The following is a 17,346-nucleotide window of genomic DNA, read 5'->3' as shown; positions in this document are numbered from 1 at the left end:
AATCCCATACATATATGATAACTTTTCTAGAGATCTGTGCCAAATTTATTGGTGATCATTTGAGCTCCTACACATATGGGTGTGAGAGATCTCGTAGGATCATTACTCTTTAATAATATAAAGTCAACATTTTATATAAATCTCTCTCTTAATTAAAATAATAAGAATTTTTTTTTTCAAAAAATACTTAAAAATTCATTTTTCTCAAATCCATTTTTAAATTTAATTTCTTTTTGTTTCTTTCTTTCCTTCCATCTTAACCAAGTATAAAGTCCCATCTAGCCACCCCGACTGTAGGGAGGATTCTACATGTAACAGGGGCATTTTAGAGTCGCATGCACCACTACTGTAAAGCCCTGATCTGATCTTTAAGGTCTACACTTCGGGCTGAGAGGTTGAGTTTGAGGAAATTTTCTTCATTCTGCGCTATCTCCTACCTCTGAAATAGGATGTGTTGGTTGCCATCACTACTCTCCTTTCTTCTCTCCTAGGATCAGTTGCAGGAACACTCTCCCTCTCTCTCTGAACTGTTTAGGGATTTGGGTGTTGGTGTTGATCAGTCTCTCTAGTGGAACCTCCACATCTTACTCAATGGTGGAAAATTGGTTCCAAAAAGGTCGAATTCAACCACCATTTTTACTGGATTTCTTCAAAATTTGTCAATTTCACGCCAAGCATTTGTCGAAAAATTCGAGGAAAAAAAATGAAACTGTGCAGAAAATAGCTAAAATGGGGTGTTTTAGTACATTTCAAATATTAAGTACAAGTACACTCAAGTTCTCAAATATCATACAGATATCAGCGGGATGCCAAGTTTTGCTATGTGATTCCTATAACGCATCCATGAACAAATAAAGAACCCACCGTTTCCACCAAAATTCAGTTCTATGAAACACCTATTCGAGCCCAAAAATCATATTTCTGCCAGAATTTCAAGCTGAACATTGCAGTACTTAAAGTGTTCTTGCACAAGTGAACAGTGAAGTAAAATTAGATCTCTCTCTCTCTCTCTCTCTCTCTCTCTCTCTCTCTAGCATCTACAACCCCCTCTTTACAATGTTGTATAACTTCTACATATCCACACCTAAATGAACAAATCTCTCTCGCTCACGCCCTCTCTCACCTCATTTGGCTTTTGAAGGCCTTGATGTTAAGCAACACATCAGCCAAAATCCATGGGAAGCTAAAGAAATTAACCTTCGAAAAATGGTCTGGGCGGTATGTAACATGGTACCAAGCAGATGCCAATTTAGAACTCTGGTTAGGCTCACAACTACTCTTGAACCAGCCTTGTGCTTCTCTCTGCAAATTCTTCACAGCAATCAATATCCTGTCCTTAACTTCACCATATTTTCTATTATCTCTTTGCAAATACCCTGATTTCTTTGATATATTTCCGCTCAGAATCTCACTCTCGCTCTCTGCACCATAGTAGTCCATCAATTCTTGCAACTTCTGTCCATATGCCTCCTTGTGCTTCACTGCAAGCTCAATGAACTCCTCAAATCCCTTAGCTAACAAGTTGGTGTCATAGAAAGGTAAGGCAACATTTTTGGACGAAACCAACTCGAAACTCTGAGAATTGCTTGCTTCTTTTGCAAGGCGATAGAGCTTTCCCAGTATGCCTGGTGAAGCATATGTGGACTTTTCGCCTCTTTCCATGAAATCAGGGTACTCTTTAAGCATTAAGGATCTCGGCATTTCAGCTGGTGCACCAGTCTTTGCAAAGTCCACGGCCATAGAGTGAAGTTTTGCAAGTTCAATGCATTTAGGGCTTCGGGCCTTGCTCTTTTCTCGGTCTGCAAGGACCAAATGCGCGTTCGATATGGCCCCCAAGTTGTCGTTGATCATGTAGTCCACAAAGAATTCTTGGATTTCCTGAATAGATTAATACAAAAGAAATCAAACCAATGGAAACTTAGCATTAGGGATACGGGAAAATATGATAAAAACACAATATGACCACATATTTACTTTGTGCCAGATAGGTAAACACTGGACAAGTGAAGGACTCGTCTGTTCAAACATTACATTCTGATTCTCTTAATGTAATTGATAAGGGAACCCCACCTCATACTCTTTGATATATAGAGAGATGAGATTTACATCACCAGCGTCCTAAATATCAGCAGTGTTAACAAGATACTTGTTTTGGCTTGCCAAGGCTGGCCCAACCATTCCTTTGGATCATTTATTCCTTACTCGTATTCTTGTAGTATTTGTGTTCCCTAGAAATGTCCAATTGAATCTCAAGAATCAAGAGTTGATTACAAGCCATTGGAACCTTGCTGGACTAGGACATCACAGGGCAATGGAAGGAGGTCCACGTTGATTTCTAAAAGTCCACTAAAATAAGAACCCCGTTCTTCTCTCCACACAGACACACACACAGAAAAAGAGAGAAGATGGCCTAAACAAGAATTCCTGAACCATGAACAACAAGAACACAAACAATCTCAAATTTAGGGACATGCAAGTGCTCAAGCAACAATCCTTTTCATGAGTGACAAGTCAGTCGCAGGAGATGTTTAGGCCCTCAACGCCAAAAAAGGGAAAAGCAACTTCATTTCACAGGGAAGGATCTTTCTTAAGCATCCCAATGTCTTAGAAACTAGTCTGGTAGACAAACTGGTTAGGAAGCTACTATGGGATGAATTGGCCAGCTCAGTCCCAGCGTACCTGAATTTTTTATTTCGAATTCAAACTAGTTGGTTTTGCCATCAAATAATAAAAAGCAGTTGGTGGAAGGTTCATCCATGTCTATTTTAGAAAACTAAAACAGTGAAAAGTATACTATGATGTATACCATCAATTATCATAAGTGTCACCATCATCCAATAATTGGGTGACAATTATGGAGAGAGAGGGGCTAGAAAAATGACATGACCCAAATGCACAGGTTCCACTCCATCTACATCACCCTCTACCCATTAATTGAATAGTTATACCAAGGGAAATTTATCAAATCACACCTAAACGTAGAAATATTTAAAATTTAAAACCCACAATGATGTTTCAATTAATGGCCTATTTGAAAGTTGACACAAAGAATGACGGGCTCTTTGAAATTAGAAACAAATGGTAAGATATTAAATAGTTGAACTCCTAAGAGTGATTTGATAGATTTACCTAATAACAAATATAGCTATTAACTTTCTATTGTCATATATAGATCATAATACATCAACCCACATAAACAAATCAGTTGTATGAACCCCAGTGTATGCTTTTCCAGGTGCAGGTGGTTTTGGTTGAGTCACATGTGTTATGCCTATTTTTAAGACCGTTCCCCAGAAACAGCTCAGGCCTTAATTCTAATGCCAATCCTCGCCCATTAAGATAACATACTTTAATTTCGGGCCAGGCCACCACAACAGGCCCTATGAAGGGGCCGAAATCAGGCCCATGTCAGGATGGGCCTCCGATGTCCATGGGGCAAGCCAGGCCCATTTAAACCCCTAAGCTAACCGATTGCCGCCAACAGACACCACATCCCACATGAAGCCTAATAGAAGCCTAGTATATAACAGAAATTTGCAGCTCGTGCTTGTAAACTGCAATTAAAAGATAATACTAATAATAATAAAACAAAAAAACAGAAGCCTAATTGAAGCTCAAAATAAGTATTTCTTATTTTTGCAACTCATCATCCAATTTCATATCTTGCAGTGGTTTACATTTACATTCTTTCCTTTCACCTCTACCAAGTCCCCTGATGACTGCCCCCTCGAAAAAATTGTAATGGCTTTCCACTTCATTCTTTGTAATTTACCATGGCAGTGGAATGTTAGCTACAAAAAGCAAATTTTCATTCATATATTTTTGAAATCATAAGACACAATGATTATAATGGAAAACGACAAAAAACACCGAGCACTAATCGTAATTACATTATTCGTCTAACTTTTCTAAGCTTCGTGGAAAAGTTGGATCAACATACCTCCATCGTTACTTCATGGTCCATGATACGTGGCCTGCGTCCTAAATAGTCCATGGCTGGATCATTAGTGGTTGGTATAAGATCCTTATCCCAACACACAAAAAATAAATCACCATCCAAATCACCACCCGAACATTCATTGGGATGTGGCCTATAAAATTAAAAAGGAGAATGAGAGATTGAGAAAACTTCCTAGATAAGTCAAGTGATCATTTATAAAGAAAACGCAAAACCCAACGCATAGTATCCAACTCATCAAATCAGAACCAGAACAATGGTTGGAATGTGCTCTATAGAATTACAGAAATGAACAGAGTGACAGTATGATTAAAACTTTATGGAAGCCTTGTTATCACTTCTAAGACTACAAAACTGAATTTTTGGGTAATCAGAAACTAGATAGTTAGTTATGCAGCCCCTAGGAAAGGATCCTGAACAAGAACCAAGCCTCATACCTTAGAATGTAAGATTTTGCTACTTGTTAACAAAAACAGGATCCCAAAGGATAATAACCATATTTGATAATGATCAGAAAACCTTTAAAGATGGAGAAAACTCCTAAGTTTGATCAGGCAACAAAAATTTTGAATATGCCACTCGGATGAAAGAAAACATCTTAAGATACCTTGCAAACAAGTTTTTTCCAATGACTAAAAAATTTTTTGAAGTAGCAACCACATTTATTTATATTTACAGCCCAAAGTCAAAGGGAGTAACAGCAAGTGTCCATTTTGCTTCTAAGGCATAGCATGCTGGACTCACATCTTAGAACAAAAATAAATTAATGGAAACTGCTTCAATATTTAAGTATAAATGGACAAAAGCTTTTACTTCAGAGAAGTACAACACAAGAAAGAGATTGGTTTATATACTTAAAACTTTTAGAATGATGTCACTAGACTTATCTTTTTACTTTTCTCTCCACAAAATTTCCATGCCAACTACATGATTTTTCTGAGTGACAGAGTGAACTTCAGATTTGATACAGAGTCAAGATTTGCTCACCAACAAAGCATAAGAATAATTTACTGTAGGCAGATGGCATCCCTATTTGGGTGGTTTGCATGGGACAATGGTCCCACATGGTATTTTAGATTAGGATTGCATTGTCTTGGAGATAATCCATTTGCATTTGGTAACTGTGGTGTGTTATTAGAGATGGAATTAGTGGGAAGAGAACATAGTGTCCCAATTGTGGCCATATTGGGATAACACATATAAATCTCAGAGAGAGTGAGTTTCGTTATAGAAATCCCAGAGAATTTCTCGGTATAAGAAGGCCTCTTATTATTCTTTATTTTCTTTTATTTCGCAAAGAGCTGCTATTTAAATGGTACTTCTTAAATAGACCACCAGTTATGGAGCTGAGTATTGGTGTTTGAGATACATCTATGTTCTACGAGCCGACAAACTAAAAGAATCTGATTCTCCACGTGTTTACATGTAGCAATTCTAATATGCTAATTGATGACCAACAAGAGTAAAATATAGATAATAATAAGCAGCATGCATAAGACTAAATGAGTTCATAATATACACATAAATACTAATTCCTTGACGTGCTAATATGCAAGATAGGGGATATAATGAACATAATTTCAGTAGTAAGAGTTCTACCATCAACATGAGAAATGCCAACAAGTGTGAGATGTTGACACATGGAAGTGCTGGGTTAAAACTGGTTCCCATAATGCTTTTTGAAACTTTCAACACACGATGTTGATGACCACCAATTTAAATATTCATCAGTTTAATTCCCTCATTGTGCTGTTCTATCATTTATTTGCCATGCGTTTATCAGTGTCACTGGATCCTGCAAATCCAAATATGGTAATTTAACTTTTTAACAGTTTTGATAGACTCTAGGCTTCCAGTTTTCAACATTAGACCTTACAACAATCTATTGATCAGTATTTTCTATGCAAAGTAAAGATCACTAGGTATCATAGGTTACAATACCAAGTCGTATATTAATAAGAAAAAATATTAAGATTCAAATAAAAACATTAGAATTTAAATATAGAATCAAAGTTTTAACTACTATTCCTGGAAATGAAAAAGCTATCCAACTTAGCATTCTCATATGTGCTCGTTAATATTTTTCCTCTAAACTTACCATATGGTTTCTATGTTCCAGTACTCTGTTTTTCTTATTTTGTTGAAGTGATCTTTCCTCAAAAAAAATTTTTTTTTTTCTGAAGTTGTTGATCTTTTCTCAAATTTCATGTCTCCAAAACTAATAAATACTTTCATTAGCACATGAAATGCAGGAAACGAAAGCATAAAATCCACATATGCATGCCTACCTTTCTCCGTTTTGTGGAAACACTAAGCAATCAACCATACCCTGATCCACTAATTCCAGTCCACTAACTGCTTGTAGTACTCTAACATCACCAGGGTGAAGACATGGATTTTTGGTAACTACAACAGCACCAACTACTACAGATGTTGTCTCATCAATTCTTTCAAAGAAAGGTTGACCATCATTTTCTAGCTCTGCTTTCGTCATAGTAACTCGAAGAAACACTTCTCCTTGGCTTAAGGTGCCAGATTCATCTAAGCAACCCAAGAGCACTCGACCTTTTGATACAAACAGGCGACACTTGCTTCTAATATCAGACAATTGATGATCTCGGAGAGCTTGAAGCATCATTGAGAGATAAGGCTCAGTACTTGGGTCACATCCATGAAGCAGCATTTTCGTTAAAACCTCTTTGTAATCGCCAACAATCATGTCCTCCAAGACATTTAGAGCTACATCTCTCTTTGTTAGCATGTCATCCAAAAGGGTCATCTGTTGTTTCTGCATTGCTTCAAACTTGTGGTCTGCTATTTCCAATGTGGATAGGAGTGTTATGATTTCACGATTCAAATAGCATGGCATTGACTGGCTCCACTTGGTAACACAAAGCATCGTATTGTTCGAGTTGAACTTCTGCATGCTGGGCCGCAATGCAAGCTTATGAAAAGAAGTGGGGTCAATTGCTATCACTCCTTTATACCCACCATATCTAATCTGGAAAGCTGAAGGTGGCTGCTTCAACCCACACCTTCTAGCAACTTGCCTTGCAAAAGCGAGAGAAATTTTTCCAATCCCATCAGAGAAGCAGTACTCGATGCCGTCAGTGGTAACTTCGATATCAGGAATGACTTGAACCTCATGGAGTGGTACACTTAATGTTGGTGTGGAAGAACTAAATAACTGCCCCATTCTTGCTGCACATTTAGCTATGCAGCGAAGATTTTTAAATTCACCCATCCATTCTCTTATACTTTCCACAGATATGTTTTCATTAGAAGCAAACATCCAAACAGCATTTGAACGTAATTGACTGGCAGAGAAGGCCAAGAATTCAAATCTTTTACTCCCCAAAACAATCCCATCTCTAAGAACAGAGACAATACGTTTGTAAATGTTTGTTCTATATGGCTTTGCAAAGAAACCACTTTCAAGTTTTGGAGAAAGTGCATCAGAAGGAAGCTTAGACCAATCCTCATCGACGAAAGAAACTCTGAGGAAATCATCAGCATAAGCTGCAAAGTGCTTCACGATGTAGTTAGAAGTTTCGAGCTCGGGACCCAAAAAGTAAACCTTTGAGGGAGTCACAAGAGCTCTGTGACAGTTCATAAGATTGTGATCTTCTAATTTGCTCGAGCTTGGAGATTGAAGCTTCTTTTTGTTCCTCGTGATATCATTGATGTGTCTTTGAATAATCTGCAGAGGATCATAACAAGTAGCTTCTGATTTATGCAACTTTGCGAGGGCTAATTTTGCAACATTTTCATTCCCTGCTAAGATATCAAGCAAATCTTGCCCAATGGTAGGGCCACTTATCTTCCCAGCATGAACCAAAGCATTGAGCTGGAAAAGGATTTCATAAGCCAACTTGCAATCAGGCAAAGTATTAATGATGGGCACCAGATCAGAGGAAGAGCAAAAGGATACTCCTTTGTCAAGATATAGGGTTTGAATCTCTTTATGGTGTGGGAAACTCTTTTTAATGATGGCAATATCAGTACTTTCATGAAGCATCCAACAAAAATAAGTAGACTGGCCAATGGTCCTTGATGCTGAAAAATCTGTTGTTCGAACCCAGTCAAACTCATACTCTTCCTTACATATGTGGTATCTGTCTCTTCCACATTTTGATGAACTTGGAACTTTGCAGTAAATCCGTGGGGCATACTTGATCTAAGAAGAAGTTGCAGGTCAGAAGTGCTTCATAAAACATACAAATAGAGCATAAAATAACCATTTGGCAATGTTTCACATGTGAAGTGGCAGATTACAAAAAGAGTGTATCCTAGGCTGAATAATCAGAATTGTACATGTAAAGTCTCCATTAATATCCAATGGATCTTACACATAATCAATATTGCAATACTTGAAGGTCAAAATGGCAAATTAATTAGGTTCTTAAGTAGCTTCATTGTGAAGTTTAAATACAGAAAATAATGTAGCGATAATATGAAATATATAGCAATGACAACTGGTGATGGCTGATAGCAGAGGAGCACAATCTTCCTAGTAAAACGAACTTTCCTTCATAGTTCAAGGATTGAAGTAAAGCAAGATGAAATCCATGGGTTTCATCACATGACGCTCCAGTGGTGTAAACGAGTCTTGGATCAAGTCCAAGAAATTTAAACATGATACAATAAAGCACATATGAAATAAGACTTGAATCAGTGCCTAAATTTGCCGAGCCGACTTGGGCTCAATGAAGTCAAAGACATTTAAACATGACAGAATAAAGCTCACATGAAATAGATCGTCAGATCAGTGTTTTGAAAATCACTGAGCCCCCTCATGACTCGCTCGAGTAGGCTAGGTGCCTGTGGAGTTCCGAGCCAAAAACTAGGGAAACGCCCCGTGTCTGACAATAGTTTGGCCTTCTTTGTCATCTTTTTGCAGACTTGAGCGAGTCAAACAGGCTGCCTCAAGCTAGGGAACCTGGTGAGTCCCGACCCAGGCACTGATTTTCAAACATTGCATGGGATCAACATGTACATAAGAAATCCTCAAAATTATTACAATTAAGTGACAAACCATGATGTGGTTGATTGGACCCATGTGCACCTTGGGATGGGTGTCTGGTCAGATCTCATAGATTTTGCCTATCTTAGAATGAAATTCTACCACCACTGGTATGACAATAGTATAGTATGGTCTCCCATGTCAAAGTGGAAAATTTTAAGAATAAAAAGTTTATCTATAACTCCTCACTGATCAGTCAGTGCAATTCACTGGTAATGTGCACTGACCTTATCAGAGAAAGAATATGATTCCTTTTGGTCGGATTCAACAAATGCAGGGTCCTGATTTCTTCACATGATGAGAGAGATTCTACAAGAAAATGCATTAAACCCAAGTTGCAGTGGTCCTGATTTTCTTCACATGACAATGTTGCAGTGGTTGGCCATTTTCATACTTGTGCCATTCCAATGGAGCTTCCATGTTAGCAAATGACTTTGTAGAAATAGTATTACCACGAAATCATGTTATAAATACTACGACAGATACAAAATTTGCTTCATGGTTCAAGGATTGAAGTAAACAAGGTCATGAAATGCATTATATTGTTCACATGATGCTCTATAGTCTACACTTGTCCAAGAAACTTGGATAATGTGGAAGACATTTGAAAACAGTACAATCAATTCACATGAAACAGAGCAGGGATCCAGCTTGAGCAGATCAGCCTCTGGACTCTTTATATATTAAGAAACGAACCAATGTATGTGCTTGGATGGGCGTCTGGGTTAGCTCGCATGGATTGTTCCCATTCTAAATTGAAATTTGACTGTTACTGGTATGCCAAATGTGAAGTACGGCAGGCCTATGTCAGAAGTAGGAAAACTTTAACAACAGGACATCAACACTAATTTATCTCAATAATCAGTCAGTGTGCTACTAATCTGCCTTGGCCCAATCCAAAGAAACCATACAATTGCTTTTGGTAAAATTCAACATCAGCAATGTCCTGGGGCGCTTTAAAAACCGGCGAGAAGATTGTGCACAAACATGTATGAAATCAATGATGAGAACATTGCAGCTATCGGCTGGATTTATAATTGGACTATTCCAATGGAATCCGCAGATGAAAATGCCTTGATAGTATTAGTATTATTTAAAAGCATGCATGAGGAGAGAATGTAAATGCACTTTATATTTCCTAACAGGGAAAAATTTTGCCTCAATGTGGGAAGTCTCAATTGATATTATATAAACTTCGAAGGGTACTTCGAGCAATAGCTGAATCCCTTGTATGTCCGTGATCTTCCCTTGTCTAATTCTGGGTAGTTGGAAAAATCTGGGTCCCCATGAAATCTCTACAAGATATCCTGAAATGAAGACGGAAATTTCTGTCAGTCATGATGAGGTCAAATGGCTGATACGGAGCTCATTTTTCCAAATTTGATGAGTATAGGGATAAGATAATTCTTCAAAGCTTTTTGGGCCATGAATAAAATCAAGAGATAAAAACAAGGAGTAAATGATGTAATTCCTAAGCCTACAAACAACCCAAGTCCAGAAAGAAAAACCGTCGGAAATAGGACTACTGGTGAAATTTCAATTTTGTCGCTTGAGTGCTGAAATTGCCCTTACCATATATCGTTTCAAAATAGATTGGCGAGACATACTATGGAAAAATTCAGCTCTGGTTAGTGGCAACTAGTAGTTTTTTGTTTTCGTGTATTTCCTATTTTTGTTAGTGGTAGATTTGGCAGTTCCTAATTTTTGTTAAGGTTGTTATGGGAAAAACCAGAGTTTTATGGGAGTTCAATTAGGGTTAGGATTTCCAGCTAAGGTCTATAAATAGGAGTAGGGGGTTCACTTTCTTTAGTTCTTCAATTTTTGAGAAATGTGTTTTCTGTTGAAATAGAAAGAGCTCATTGAGCTGTGGCAAGGGACTTATGAAAGTTGCTGTTTCCAGTCATTTCCTTCCATTGTGCTTGGTTTGATTATACCCTACAACACTAAATAATTCATATGAAATAAAGTGAATAACAATAATTAAAGGTCAAAACACAACAAAGTGCCTGAATATCTAACAGGCTAAGGGGTAGACTCTTTTAGCACTAGCTAGGATAGACACTTTAAGTCCAACTAGTTGCATGACGTCTAAAGTATTAACATGCATCATTAGACAATAATGGTCTACACACCAGCCATAAAAATCTAGAACATTATCATGTTTCACTGATCATTACAGAATAAACTATCGAGGTGAAATTAAACTTGGTTGGATTTGAATTACAATCAGATCACAACCATATTTAAATTGATGAGTTCACTATAGACAGCTACAGGTGCTACAAGGATTCGGAAACCATAAAAACTAATGAGTAACTAATGGGAGATGAAGGAGCTGTATTATTCTAATACCCTTCCATTTTCCACATCCTTTATAATCTAATGCATTCCAAGTTTCTTTACTTCTTTAGATTTCAAATTTGTTACCCAAAGACAACACTTTGTACCATACATCGCAGCTTCCGCACCGTACCACATTCCCAATCCAATAGTTGTCCAAAATAACAGCAGAAAAAAGAAATAAGTAGTCAATAAAGAAGGCAAGAGGAAAGAGGAAATATAAAAATTACAATGCTCATAAATGCAGCATCGGAACCACATATCCTCATTAACCCAGAAAAGATTCTCATTATTGCAACTACATTCAGTCAGAAAAGAAATAGGCAAGGCCCCATGCTATCATACAAACCAAAAGCAACAACTCCCTAAACATACATGAAATAGAAACAATAATCACTACCCAGACACCTGTAAAATAAATTGACCAACTCCTCAATGAATAAATGAACTTTCAACGCACTCAATACATCAAGACCAACTCCTCAATGAATAAATCAACTTTCAACACACTCAATACATCAAAACCAATCAATGCAATGATCAAGAATTCACTACATACACATTCGCCTCATTAAAATCGATTTTAATTCATCAAGATCATTTTTTTTCCTTTTTAATATATCAGAACCAATCGATCTTCCTATTTACCTGTAAAAGAATGGCATCAAAATTCGTTCCTCCAATTTGGCACCCAAATGTCTCCACTATATCTTCAAAGCGCGTCTCTAACTTAAACAACTCTCCCCTTTCAGATACATAGAAATCAACCCTCTTTCTTTCAGGCATGAGCTCAGCTTTCACAAGATTCCAAGACCCAATAACCGACATTGAATCCTCATAAACCAAACAGCCCACTTTCAGAAACCCCCCGTTTACTCGATTCTCGACCCTGCAAGGCCTAGGAACAATATCTTCACAACCTAGAGTGAGAGAGAGGTGGTTACCCTGAAAAACCAGTTTGCCTTCTAGAGAGAGATCGTTGGCCTTCTTCGCATCGTTACAGGTCTCAAACTGGACTCTACCAAAGCCTTTGGACTTCCAGTTCCTTCTCTCTGTAACAATGGTGCAAGCGAAAATGGAGCGAGGGCCAATATGACTCTCTAAGAACTGTAAGAGCTCTTCGGCCAGTGCAGAAAGGGGAATGGTCGATACTTTCACTGTGCTTCCCTCCATGAATATGAAGCTAGAAATATGAACCCTTGAACTGGTTCAGAGTATTCTTCTTCTGGGTCTTTTTGGTTTCTGCCCTGGCAAAGATAATGGAGAGTTTCTCACACCATTGTTGTGAAACCGCAAGAATCTGAACTATTTTGACCCTTATGTCCTCTAAAATATGAGCATTCATGCAAGAAACATGGAGGCCTGTCATGCAAGAAGCATGTCCACTAATTTGACCTCTTTTGACCTTTAAAGGGCAGCGACTGAAACTCGGTCGAACATGGACTGGCCCAAGTGACATGGCTCGGATGGCGGCGAGTCGGAGTAACCTAGTCTTGGGTTATGGGACTCGGGGATCTCTAAAGAATTAAAAAATAATAATTATAATATGTTTTTTTGTCATTTGACAACGAATGGAAAGTGTTTTGGGCTTTTCCACTATGAATATTAATTTTTCCCTTAAATTTCATGTAATTTTGAATGTTTTAATTGATATAAAAAATAGAGAAAATTAATATATGTTATAGTTTCTGTTATTACCAAAATACCAAATGGTTCTGTTAATACTGAAATGTCCATTTTTTCACTTCATAACAACAAAAAAAAAAAAAAAGGCGTTTGACCTTTTTATGTTTTTTAACAACCAAAATGGCTGGTATTTCAGTTGTTCAAAAATCGAGAATTAAAACATTTCGGTTTTTGAATAACCGACAATTATCCCAAAAAAAAATAAAACATACGAGCATAAATGAGCTTTTTTCTTGATATTTTAGGGTTATAAAAATCTGTGTCCCCCAATACAGTCCTACAAACTTTTTTGTCCTCCAATACAGTATCCCACAAAATTGAAGAGATCGGCTCTCTGTCTGGTCGTGATTGGTACATTTCTTACTCTTGCCTTATACTGTTGATTAATTTTGTCACAATTAATACAATATTATATTTTTTTATTACTATTTGTTGATCAATAAATATTATTTGGTGAATATTTGCTATTCGTATTAATATTTATTGATTTGGGCAGTCTATTGAACAATCGATTTATTTAGTAGCTTGCAAAAATACTGCTTATTCTAGAAGCTTGTAAAATATGCAATCCTATTTTCGGTTATTGAACAACCGAAATGGTTATATTTTTTGTATTGCATATTCCATAAGCTTGCTAGAATATGCAATCCTATTTACGGTTATTGAACAACAGAAAAGACCCTATTTTCGGTTGTTCAACAACCAAAAATGTTTTATTTTCAGTACTGCATATTCTAGAAGCGTACTGGAATATGCAGTCCTATTTTCACAAAACAACTGAAAATATTATATTTTCGGTACTACATACTCCATAAGCTTGCTGGAATATGCAGTCATATTTTCAGCTGTTGAATAACTGAAAATGTACAAATTTCGGCTGTTGAACAATTGAAAATGCATAATTTTTTTATTATTGAACCGAAAATATGACTGCATATTCCATAAGCTTGCTAGAATATGCAATCCTATTTTCGGTTGTTCAACTAAAAATCCAATATTTTCTGTTGTTCAACAACAAAAAACTCAGCTGTAATTATGGAATATGCAGTCTTATTTTTTGTTGTCCAAAACCGAAAATACAACACGAGTTTAATATAATTAGTTCAATTCATGAGTAGTGTTGTTCACAACACATTGACTTATAAATTGAATATTGGCATCAAAATTTATAAATTGATTTATCCAAATCAAAATTTATAAATTGATTTATACAAATCAAATTTTATGTATGTCAATCGTTATCATTATCATTATCATCTAAATAATTACATTAACCTTTCAAACAAAGGCCTAATTAAACAAATAAAAAAAATTAAAATGCATGTACACAAACTCAAAACACTTAAATATTACCAAAAAAACCATTACATTGCTCAAGAGTTCATTACAATATGATAACATTACAATGGCCAAAAGGACCATTACATTTCTAGAAAAATCATTACAATGCGCACCTTATCTTAAGCTGATACTATTTCTTTCACGTATTATGTCTTATGGGTTTCTCAATCGCAGGTTATGTGGATAGAGCCAGGTCTTCTACAACACAACTACTTTCACCACTATACCACTTCTGGGCTCGTCATGTGCAGGTTCGTCATTAACCTGATGTTGTAAATATTTTATCCTGGCTTCTATATCATCCATGTTCATAGGCACAAACTTAGACAACATTTTCAAACACGTTGTTAACACGATTATAAACTTCATGATACCACCTCTGTCTAAGTGCAAGTGCCTCTGCTAACATGACTGTACTAGCCTGAATTGCACTAACAAAGAAGATAAATATAATATTTAAACAATTTCATGAAACTAATAGGTAAGTACAAAATTAAAACAATTTTTAGATCAATATAAATATGCTAATTGATCCTCATAACTTCTAGCACATATTCAATATAGAACGCATATTCAGTGTAGCACATAGTCACTTATGAGCTCCAATTACATGAAATGAGCAAAAATGAAACAAGCTTGACAATTAATGATTATTGCATGGCAGAGAATCAGTTTTAGAAATCTCTCGTGAGAACACTACGCCATAAGAGCTCTTAAGGGATCCAAACACTCCTCAAGGTTATCTATCATGTATCCTTCATTGCGAAGAGGAAAGTTGAAATGGGCAATCGCTTTTGTGCACCCAATGGCACAAACTGCAAACCCCACAACCAACTAAAAGTACCCATAATAACACTCGAACAAATTGCCATACTTATAGAACTGTGAAATCCATCACATAAACCTTAAATCGACATCTTCTTCTCAAATGTGAAACCCTAAATCATAATATTATACAATGTAAACTTCTAAAATCGAACAATAAATCATTATATGCATACCTTCACTACATATTTGAAATCCGTCAAATGCTTTCAAAATCTATCAAATGTACTTATAATCCATCAAAAACCTTGTAACCAAATCTAAAGAATATGTTTTCTTGTGAGAGAGATAAGAGAGAGAGAGAGAGAAAAAAAATCATAGAGAAGAGAAGGTGGAGCGCCAAAGTGTTGAACCAGAAGTTTACACGAGCCACACTATTTTCGGTTGTTCAAGAACCGAAATTAGCTTATTTTAGGTTGTTCAAGAACCGAAATTAGCTTATTTTCGGTTTTTGAACAACCAAAACTCCAACCATTTCAGTTTTTCAAAAACCGAAAAATGTTCAAAACGTTTTTTTTTTTTTTTTTATTAATTTTTATTATGAAGTGAAAAAAACAGACATTCCAGTAATAACGGAAACTATTCGATATTTTGATAATAACAAAAACTATAACGAATATATACGTAATTTTCCCTAAACAATAATAATAAATCAATTTGAAATATAACATACCTATTTTAAACAAAATATTATATGCATCTTAGTTATTAAAAATATTTAGAATTTTAAATTTGTCTTTTGTCTGTTTATTAAAAATATTATTCAAATATAATTTTTATGCCATGATTATAATTTTATTAGATTTATGAATTTAGTTTCTAAAAATTCGAAATTTTTAAACTTATATTCATGGATATTATTGAAATATGAATTAAGATTTTCAATAATTTAACCTTCTATATAAAATTATATATTTCAAAATAAATATTAGAATTTGGGAAATAACATAAACGCAAAATTTATTTAAATCATGCATGTAAAATATATAAACCAGATTTCTTTGGATAGGGTACATTTCCAAAAAAAATGTTGTTTCGATAGGTTGCTCTTTTAATAATTTATTTGCAAAATAATTTATTATAATAGTAAAGCTCTTTTAGTACAACAATATGGGGTATTTTGGAAAGGATGCAGTTTTTATCTCCCCTGGACCTTACGACAATAAAAAAAAAAACCTATATTAAAAAAAACCATTGATTGTGAAATTTGTATATAAAAAAAAGGTACAAATCGTGTGGATCCACAAATACTTGAGAATAGATGGTCTAGATTTCAGTATTCTCAGGGCTTTAAATCTTAATGCTTTTCACAACCATAATAATCAAGGTTGAGATGATGATTTGAAAGGTTTTCAAAATGGAAACTATTTTTCAGTCAGTTTTAAGGTGAGGCTTTACTTATTCTACAAAGCCTTAGCTTTATTTTAACAATTTTCTTTTTGAAAAAATAAAAATAACTTTTTTTAACTTGTGCTATTTTATCATTTCCTCAATGCGCCAGTGCATATCAAATATGAGCCATTGAAAATATTGTCCAACGTGCTCCTTTAGGACCATATTGTGTATTTATCCCTCTTGAAGTAAACTCCGTGACATTTGATTGATCTAAAATTAGGGATCAATAACCCTATTGATTTTTCAAAATTAAAAAGTTGATATTTGAGTTTTAAAAACATGGTTTGTATATAATGAAACCATTTACCTTTAGTATAGGGAGGTCACAATTATTTACAGTCATCCGAAGTGAAATCTGATAGCTTGAGTGTTTCACAAAGTACGAGAATATTTTTTTTGAACTTTGAATTTGATCAATGAAATAATTTTATATTCAATGGTCAAGATTAATTGTGATCACCTTATGTCAAAGGTAAATGGTCTCATTAAATACTTTCAATAAAAAAATTGTATGCAGTAGTTGAGAGACAATGCAAATGAGAGAAATAGTAATAAATGACATTTCATGGATCTTTGGATTGCCGAGGGTGTGAGAGAGGGGTGAAAATAGAGAGTGCAGATAGAGCGAGGGGAAGAGCCAGTTTCAAAGGTGTCAGGCCCTTTGACATATGAGAGAGAGGAGTAGAAATGGATAGTGCAGAGAGAGAGAGGGGTAGAGAGGGCATGAAAGTTTCAAAGTGTCAGGCTCTGTGTAAAAACAACAAAAAAACAATCGAAT

The 17,346-nt window shown here is 35.6% G+C and overlaps 1 protein-coding gene across 10 annotated transcripts; it reads right to left on the bottom strand.

Annotated features, from left to right (window-relative positions):
* Nucleotides 1-918: 918 nt before the first annotated feature.
* On the bottom strand, nt 919-15,493 carry RDR2 (RNA-dependent RNA polymerase 2). 10 transcript variants are annotated; one of them, XR_016042992.1, is made up of 6 exons: nt 11,970-12,701; nt 10,140-10,288; nt 6,247-8,135; nt 5,558-5,753; nt 3,941-4,091; nt 919-1,878 (listed from the first exon to the last, which is right to left on the bottom strand). XR_016042992.1 is itself a non-coding variant. In XM_088849963.1 (5 exons), the coding sequence occupies exons 3-5, from the start codon at nt 7,974-7,976 to the stop codon at nt 1,120-1,122; spliced, it is 2,640 nt and encodes an 879-aa protein (XP_088706089.1). In that variant the 5' UTR covers nt 7,977-8,135; nt 10,140-10,288; nt 15,350-15,490; the 3' UTR covers nt 919-1,119. The 10 variants fall into 10 exon arrangements, 6 of the variants coding, with proteins under 6 accessions (XP_088706089.1, XP_088706088.1, XP_088706087.1 ...); XR_016042993.1 differs by lacking the exon at nt 919-1,878 and adding an exon at nt 3,608-3,791 and having other exon boundaries at nt 10,188-10,288; nt 11,970-12,493; XR_016042990.1 differs by lacking the exon at nt 10,140-10,288 and having other exon boundaries at nt 11,970-12,702.
* Nucleotides 15,494-17,346: the final 1,853 nt, after the last annotated feature.

This window comes from Amborella trichopoda, chromosome 10 (assembly GCF_054954075.1).
Source record: "Amborella trichopoda isolate Santa Cruz 75 chromosome 10, AtrichopodaSantaCruz75HAP2 v2.0, whole genome shotgun sequence".
Lineage (NCBI taxonomy): Eukaryota > Viridiplantae > Streptophyta > Magnoliopsida > Amborellales > Amborellaceae > Amborella > Amborella trichopoda.
The sequence above is the reverse complement of the archived record's forward strand: the minus strand, read 5'-3'. Positions and strand labels throughout refer to the sequence as shown.

Excerpts from the sequence above, each read along its gene's own strand:
- RDR2 (XM_006836580.4), bottom strand. The coding sequence starts at position 12,494 with ATGGAGGGAAGCACAGTGAAAGTATCGACCATTCCCCTTTCTGCACTG. Across the intron at positions 4,092-6,246 it reads TTTCCACAAAACGGAGAAAG|GCCACATCCCAATGAATGTT; the intron begins GTAGGCATGCAT and ends TTAATTTTATAG. Across the intron at positions 1,879-3,940 it reads ACCATGAAGTAACGATGGAG|GAAATCCAAGAATTCTTTGT; the intron begins GTATGTTGATCC and ends TAATCTATTCAG.